This window comes from Pteropus vampyrus, unplaced genomic scaffold, assembly GCF_000151845.1.
Source record: "Pteropus vampyrus isolate Shadow unplaced genomic scaffold, Pvam_2.0 Scaffold5, whole genome shotgun sequence".
In the NCBI taxonomy this organism is placed as follows: domain Eukaryota; kingdom Metazoa; phylum Chordata; class Mammalia; order Chiroptera; family Pteropodidae; genus Pteropus; species Pteropus vampyrus.
This window is the reverse complement of record NW_011888786.1, coordinates 1,446,313-1,455,040: the sequence shown is the minus strand read 5'-3', so window position 1 is coordinate 1,455,040 and position 8,728 is coordinate 1,446,313. Positions and strand designations below refer to the sequence as shown.

General features: G+C 43.4%; 1 protein-coding gene across 1 annotated transcript in view; it reads left to right on the top strand.

Annotated features, from left to right (window-relative positions):
• Window positions 1-8,728, top strand: part of PROM1 (prominin 1) — a 96,627-nt gene that overhangs the window by 54,261 nt on the left and 33,638 nt on the right. The window contains exons 5-7 of the mRNA XM_023533931.1: window positions 4,306-4,426; window positions 6,271-6,334; window positions 7,639-7,728. Of these exons, the coding sequence (XP_023389699.1) occupies window positions 4,306-4,426; window positions 6,271-6,334; window positions 7,639-7,728 (275 nt within the window). The remainder of the gene's footprint in view (window positions 1-4,305; window positions 4,427-6,270; window positions 6,335-7,638; window positions 7,729-8,728) is intronic.

Here is an 8,728-nt window from a genome sequence, read left to right as displayed (position 1 = left end):
AAGGCAGAAAGAGAGAGAGCAGTTGCTGTTAGCCTTTGGCTTAAGCGACCTCAGCAGAGATTGGATACTGTTGATAAATAATCTTTGTATTTGATATTTTTTTTAAAAAAAATTTAGAAACCTAGAGGGGTCCACTTGCCTTTCAGGGTCAGAGTTAGGTCTCATTTCATTCCGTGGCTCTGTACGAACGAAGTATTACAATTACAATTACAAATGAAGTCGGTGCTTAAATTAGTCTTATTTTTCATTTGCTCTTTTCTTATTTAAAAATGTTTCAATCTTTTGTTTTTAATTGAGAAAGACAGGGGCATTAAGGAGAAGGGCCCTCTAGCATGTGTGGAATGTATGTGGTCACGTTCTTTCTCCGTTCGAGCTTTTCCAGCGGCAGCTGTGAATCTTAGAATCCTCCAGACGCTGACATGTGTTTACGTAACTCTGACCATCGGTAGGAGATCGAATTCCCACCTCTCACTGTAGACAGTTTAAGCAGACGTGTCTCACTCCAGAGAAAGCCAAATTTTCTCCTCCTTTTCCTTCGCAGTTGTCATCGCTGCATTTTTCAGAATTTCGAAAAGATTAGAAGCAATAACAACAACAACAAGAAAAAGGAACAGCCAAGCCTTGATTTATCCATATATGTCTAAGTTTCTGCGTATGATAAGTTTTTGCCAATTACCATGGTGAAAATTGAATCCCAGCAATTCTCAGGAAGATGACTATTTTTCAAAGTTCATTTTTTATTAGATGTGATTGTCATTTCCTGGCTTGGAAGACACAGGTTTCCAGAAAAGAAATCGAGCTCGCCTGCCTGAAAATCACGAGACCTTCTTAATGTAAATGAGAGGACTGGTTATTTAAAATTTAAATTTAAATTTAAAAATTATCTTTAAAAAATAAGAGATCAGTTACAGACTGAAAATATTTATTTGGCTTTATTTCATTAAATTAGTAGAAATTGGTAGCAGAAAATTGCTACAAATTTTAAAGGTTTAGCCTTATCCTTTAATAGCTTTAAGTATTTACTTTTAAGAGTATATGTAAGAAAATTAAGCTGTCCGTAATAAAATATAGAAGATGTAGTGCTAATATGCCATAAAATTTTAAATTCTTATCTTCTGCTAAAAATTTCAGGAGATTCTGTAGAACTGTATAAAAGTACATTGTTTTTGATAGCTTTTGTGTTTATATACGAGTTTTAAAGTAGAGATTGCAAATGGAGGCCCATTGGTTTGCATGGCATTTAAAGTTCTTTTTTTCCTATGATTAGTTGCTAATATTTGTAAATGGGAGATTTTATGTAAGAATCCAGATTTCCACATTTTTGTGACTGTCTTGTATACTGGTCTGCCATCATGGTGTCACTTGCTAGAATTGCAGAGTAGCTGACCACACCCCCATCTCTGATCTCCCACCTGTCATCCGTCCAGGACACACCCGGTGCCCTTCGTGCTTTCTGCCTGCCCATGTAGGCATTTGAATTTTCCATCCTTAATTTAAATATAAAATTTAAAATTTGTTATGGTTTTGAAAATCAGCTTTGACAGTTGCTGAATTGCATTCCAGAATTCTGTTTAGAACAGTTTTTTTTTTTTTAATGATCAATGCTTTCATTTTAATTGGATCCATAATCGATTAGCAGAAATGTGGGTCTTTTTAAATACGTTGCATCGAAATTCAGTGTCATGTTCCAGTTCACTTTACTGATTGATGAACTTGTGAGTAAAGACACTTATTCAATAAAGGAACAAAGACAGTTTCTGACTTGGACACGCCAAACATATGACTAATTTTTTAAATGGACCAAATGAAACAAAGCCCAGTCCTTAAAACCACCTTCACTGAGCGCCCAGCGTGGATAAGAGATCCCGCATAATGCAAAGTTGAAAAAGGAACAATTTCCACCTCTTTTTCGAGAAATTAAGCACAGGTAAAAATAAAGACAAAATAGAGTACAAAGTGAGTAATAGGCCACCAGAATTTCAGGGAGAGCCCCCTGGGAGTTCAAGGCAAGGAAGTTTTTCTCCCAAAGTGGGGGAGGCTGGTTGGAGGCAGGGTCAGCAAAGCCCACGTGAACTTGCACTTGCTGTTTGTTTCTCAAGTTCACTTTGACTTTCTGTATGTTGAAATGGGTCTGGAGCATGATAAATGACAAGTAATTTGGACATGATGGAGAGAGAAAGGAAGGGCCCCCAGTGAGAAATCTTTTGTGCAGGGGTTTTCGGGTGGCGATCCTGACTTGTCATGAATGTTTGAAACTTGGCATGGTACATAAAGCTCCAGATGCATTGTTATGACTCAGTATTTTTTCCTTCTGTTCACACTGCTCCAAAGTCATTATTTTGGGTCGTTTGGCCTTATTTGGATGAGTGCATCGCTTAATAACTACTATTGCTATGGTACAAGGTCTGTCTCGCAAATACCAGTGCAGACTTAGACTGACAAAAAATAGACCATAAGGTGTTCATTCAGAATGGCACAGAACAGTGTTAATATTCTTTTTTTTTTTTTAAAGATTACCGTCAACATGAACTCAAACTTAAAAAAAAAATGTCAGAGAAGCTGTGCAATCCTCACTTTTGTAGCTGGAGAAGCACTACCTAACCTAATTTTCAGTTTGGTGACACTAGCTGAAGCTCTCAAAAGGAAAGTGACTTGGTTTACACAGTATGAGTTCGTGGCATAGTGGCCAAATCTTACGTTTCTACCCCAGCACATGTTCCACTGGAACTTGTTAAACATAAGGAATATTGTTCAACACCTTGTGTTATGGTCTTTTTTGGATTGATTTGAAAACCCTACTGTACCTGTTGTAATATCGCTGTGGGTCTAAATGTTTTTAGACACCAGCGATGAACTGGTGCTCCTCAGAATGAGTCATAACTGTAAATGGGATGAACGATTGTCCCCGTTTACCCAAGACTGAGCCATTTCCTGGGAAAATGGGACTTTTGGTGCATAAATGGATACTCGGCCACCCTACCTGTAAATATAAGAATGCATAAAGCCTAAGATGTTGCTTTTGGTGCAAAGCAGTGATATTCTGCATCAGAATTATTTTTCTCAAAGTTTGCCTATTATTTGCAAAAAAAAAAAAAAAAAAAACGTTGTCCTATCAAAACCTTGTTCTATCCACACTTTTCATTGAATGAATGGTTACAAACTAACAATTTTGTTATGGACTTCATTGGTAAAATAGTGTGTTGTTAGGAGTTTAATGTGATTCCTTACTGCCATCTAGTGGCTAAATCCAACAAAGCCTTGGTAATTAGCAATTTTAAATTTAACATTTTAATGTTTGAAGGCTTTGACACACACAGAAAATCAATCGGTCGAATTAATTTAAGACAGGAGATTCTTAGTAACTAGTCAACCTTAAAAAAAACCCTGAGAATGATTAAAGGTAGACTTTTTTGGGCTTGAAAAATGTGTTTTTTGCTTTCACATAGAGGAGCCTTTCATGCAAGATGACTTTCATATAGTGTTTTTGAAACTCTTCATTGAAATGTGTTTTCCATGGAGAAAAATGTCCTTGTCATAAATACATACGCATGAGTTTCCATGAGGTGAACACACCGATTACATCATTGGCTACTCCTTCCCCAAATATAACCACTGACTTTTATCAGCGTCATTTTGCATGATTTTGTGCTTTACATAAAATGGAAGGATACAGTGTGCACGCTGTTGTTTGCAGCTTTGCACATAGCGTTTCCACGTTAAAGTAACTCATGTTTCTTTTCCACCCAGACCATACAGAAACTGACAGAGGCCATTAGGGAAACCAAAAACGTTAGAAAGCCCAAACCAGTCTTACCGTTTTGATGTTTTCCCTGATCGTTTTCTTTGGGGAGGGGGGCGGCGGGGGTACGTGTAGGGGGTGTGTTTGTGTGTGCGCTGCGGGGGAGGGCGTGTGCCTGCATCCACTGTCTAGCACATAGCACCTGGTGACTTTCGTTAGTTACTGTTCCCTCCACACTTTATCAAGAACTTTGACCCCTTTATAAGATTCGGTATTTAACAGAACAATGTATCTTTAGTGGATATGTGTCTTCTCTGAGAGGACTGAGTCCTGTTCCCTGACCCCTGGGTTGGTGGTGGGTGGATTATGGGGTCTCTGAAGGCTGCAGCGGTGGAGAGGGCGGGTGAGGAAGAGAGTCCTGTCCCCGCCCTGCCACCCCCCCCCCCCGCCCCACCCCGGGCTCTTCTCAGAAGCCCTGTTCTAACCCTTCTGTGGTGCTGCCCTGTACCCAGCCAGTCCCCCAAGGTCACACGGTAAACGCTCTTCTTTCTTTGCTTTTCCTGCAGCGTTGGTATCATCTATGGTTTTCTGGCAAACCACTACCTGAGGACCCATATCGAAAAGACTCAAAAACTGGTAGATAGCAACTTCAGAGACTTGAGGACTCTCCTGGACGAAACTCCAATGGTAAAAACCATGACCCGTGTGTCCCGTGATGCTTTGTGTTTGGGGCCTTTCAGAGTTCCTGTATATTTCCTTAGGACCTTCTAGAAACCCAGTGCATCAATGTAGATGGGTGCTATCTTTTAATTTCATAGATGAAGGAATAAAGGCCCAGCAAGCGATTTCCAAAAGAGCACAAAATTGCTGTTATTTTATTTTATTGAGGTGTAACATAAAATTATCGTACATATTATAAAAGCACTTAACCATTTTAATGGTCTCATGAGTTTTTCAAAAGGAAAAATCTCTGGGTGCCATTATCCTTTCTTTTTGGCAATATAGTTCACTCCCCGTTGTTTGCATGAAGTTACCTTTGTAATGAAGTCTTTCTCCTTTATAAACATCCATGTGCTAATAACTGTAGAGACTGGAAAGGGGACGCACACATGCATGGGCACAGATGCGTGCGCGCGCACACACACACACACACATACACAGTGTCTTTGAGACAGGAGAACCGGATGGCCTGAAGGCACCTTTTTACTATGTTCCAGAAGCAAGTTGATATCTTGCCTATTCAGAATATCGTTTTTTAAGATGTCTGAGTGGAAACCAGCCCAAACACATGTTGCTGAGCTCATGGGCACCACCGTGGAGGGAAGGGCAGCCTCCACGGATACGAGCCCACCGGGACCCACGGGCCTCCTCACACGACGTGTTCTTCCAAGTTTATCACGGTCTGAAAAATGCTGTCACGTTAAATACTGGACTACTTTTTTAAAAATGTGGTTAGAACTAAAAAAGCAAAGAATGCAGGCATTTTTTAATATTGAGATTAGAAAAGCTAATTTTATCCATAGTTTTATAGCCATTGAGAGAGGGAAATGTTTCATTTTTCCCAATCTGTGAATAAAAATTGATAACAGTTTTATCTATCATTCCGAAGACTCCAAAGGGAAACCCTTCCCCCCCCCCAAAAAAAAATGTTGGCAAAATTAAATTCATAGCAATCGTGGCTGGTGAACTTTGGGATTGTTCTCATAAACTCAGGAAGATAGTAGATTGTGATGACTTTAGGGGAAACTTATCTACTTGAAAATATATGAAGAGCTCTTAACAAATCAGTAAACAACTAGGCAGAGGATGCGAATAGTCATTTTACAGAGGAAATGTAACTGGCTCCAAACATAGCAATATATTTAACCTTACTCTAGTAATTGGAGAAATGAAAAAATTAAATAACGACACGTTTTCACGGAGACGCTTGGCGATAGTTATTGAAAAATGATAGCACCAGTGTTGTGACGGGCACGGGAAAGCTGCCAAGACACAGCAGACGGAAGAGCAGACAGCCTCTGGGACAGCCAGCTCAGTGACAGCCACTGAGTAAATGGTCCTAGTGTGGCAGGTTCCAAATGGCCTCAGACAGAGTCTTTGTAGTTCTGCCTTTCACGAAGCGGATCTGTTTCCGGCCCTTTAAATCTGCGCTGGCCCTGTGCCTCGCTTTGACCGAAAGACTGCAGCAGACATGACCTTGCACTAGTTTTGAGCTTAGGCATCCAGAGACCTTACAGCGTCCACTCTTGTCTCCTGCTGCCAGCACCCCACGTGAAAACACCCAGGCTGGCCGCTTAGAAGATGAGAGGCCATGTGGAGGCAGGGGTCCATTTGTCCCCAGCCAAGCTGGCCCCAACCAATCCACGTGGCCACTTCACAGAAGCCTGAGAAGTAATGCATCATGCTTCTTAAGCCAACAAGCTTTGGAGTATTATTGAGCAGTCTGGGTGTCAGCAAATATAAACATCTCTAAGAACCTGCTTTCTTTTAAAAATGTTCTAATTTGAGATATATATATTTTTTTTCCCCAGCAAATCGACTATGTACTGGACCAGTATAACACCACTAAGGAAAAGGCATTTTCAGATCTGGACAGTGAGTAAAATTTAAAGCTGCTTCAAATTTTTTGTATGTTTTGGCGGGAAGATGCTACGGCCGCCTCCCATAAAATGGGGACTAAGAAACGAAGTGTGCTGTTTCTGCAGTTCCATGTGAATTGTAGGGGAAAAACAGAAACGTAGTTCCCTAGAGTTATTGACGATTTATAGTTCCTTACTCGACAATTAAAACCTAGCGTTTAGCGTGAGAATGCTTTTGCCTCCTTGCAGTCACAAGCGTTTGTTCTTCGTGCCCCACGTGGGGGAGGAAATCGGTCTCTGTCAGGTTCACTGTTAAGACAGAAACAGGCCACGAGAGACCAGTGGGCTTCGGAAATAGCGGGGCGGGCTTGAATGTCAGCTGTCACTGGGGCGGGGAAGACATCCTGAGGTTGGTGTGAGGGCTCAAGGAATATTATATGTAGTTAAAACCTTTGTGGATTTTAAATTAGAATGCTGATGATAAAAAGAAAAGAAATGGAGGGCGGGCAGTGCTCATCCTCGAGCGCTCGCCCCCGCGTGTTCATGGCTGCGTGCTCGTCCCCGCGTGCTCGCCCCCGCGTGCTCATGGCTGCGTGCTCGTCCCCGTGCGCTCGCCCCCGCGTGCTCATGGCTGCGTGCTCGTCCCCGTGCGCTCGCCCCCGCGTGCTCGCCCCCGCGTGCTCATGGCTGCGTGCTCGTCCCCGCGGGCTCGTCCTCGTGTGCTCGTCCCCGCATGCTCGTGCCCTGCGTGCAGGGAGCTCACGCACAGCCGAGCTCCGTGATTCTCACACCGGGATGCTCCGCCCTCGAGGCAGCATTTGGCAGCATCCGGAGATCTTTTTGATTGTCCCGGCCTGGCGAAGATGGGAAGGCAGAGATGCTGCATCTGTGGGTGGAGACCAGGGACGCAGCTAAAACTTGTATACTGCATAGAACAGCCCCATAACAAAGAATTACCCAGCCCCGAACATCAGTCGCCCCCTGGTTTGGGAGACCCGGGTCGAGCTGAAGCGATCAGGGCCACAGCGGTCATGGCCCAAGGTGAATGACACCGTACAGTACAATTAAATACTGAGTCCCTGGTGATTGATCTTTCACGGGGGCACAGCCGGTGTGGGGACTTTGACGAGCAGGAAGAAATCTCCACACGAGAGCCAATGCCTCCACGGGGTCTAGAATAAAAATGGGATTTCGTGGCAGGAGAGACGAAAGATAACTTTTCCAGGCGGCGGCGTCCCGAACGGGGAAGGGCATGAGTGGTAAGAGGCAAAGAAATACATGGAACGACCCTCACGCTTCCTTATGCTTCTTTGAATTTAGATGTTAAATCATTGCTGGGAGGCAGAATTCGCGATCAGCTAAGACCTAAAGTGATCCCTGTTCTTGATAACATCAAGGCCATGGTTGAAGGTAAGTGCTGTGACAGACAGGAATGACCGAGAGAATGTTCCGCCCAGAAGTCTCCGGCTTCCTGGGTCCACTCTCCCTTTTCTTGGTTTTCCAGAGCGTTGGCTGGGGTGAGAGCCACAATCTGTGGTCATGCAAACAGGCCAGGTAAAGGCACACTGTGTCCCAATAGCTTTATTTTTTTAAAAAAGCTTGTGTTAGAGCTGTCATACCAATGGTCATAATGGCAGGGTTTGGCAGGGGCCCACTATCTGTGTTTGTACACACCGGTTATTGGAATACAGACATACTCATCTGTTGAGATGTCATATATGGCTGCTTCTGGGCTTTGACGATACAGTTGGTTACAGCCGGGGCCCTGTGGCCTAAAATGTTTAACGTCTGGCCCTTTACAGAAAAAGCTTGTTGACTTCTACTATAGAAGACGAGTAACCTATAGAATTTTAGGCTTTGGGATCTATTGATTATTCTTTCCTCTTCCCCTGAAAGAACAGCTTCTGGAAAGTAGAAATACACATACTATATTTGAAGCCACCATAAGATATATACTGATCTTAATAAACTTCATATATAACTTCAATTAAAGAAAGATCTCCCAGGCCCTTCCAAATGTTGAGAAAATGTCTGTGCTATGAACCGGGGGCTTCTCCTGCTCACATTCGCCATTGCTCACAGCAGCTCTGTGGGGTGGGTGTGGTCACCTGCATTTTACCAGCTCGAGTCAGTAGGGCTCAGAGATCGTGTAACTTGTCCAAGCTTAGGCTGCTGGGAAGTGGCGGAGCTGAGGTTCAGATCCCGGTCTGACTATCAGGCCTGTACTGCCCAGACCGTCCTAGAGGATATTGGGGTATATTCGAGAGTGTGAAGATGCAGAGTGCGTCCATGCCACGGCAAGACGGCACAGTTAACTCTGGAGGGAGAGTGAGGATCGCGGGGTCCAAGTGCTGGCCCCTCACCGGCCAGTGCGTTGGGAATACTGGTCCACCGCAATCTCCTCCAGCTC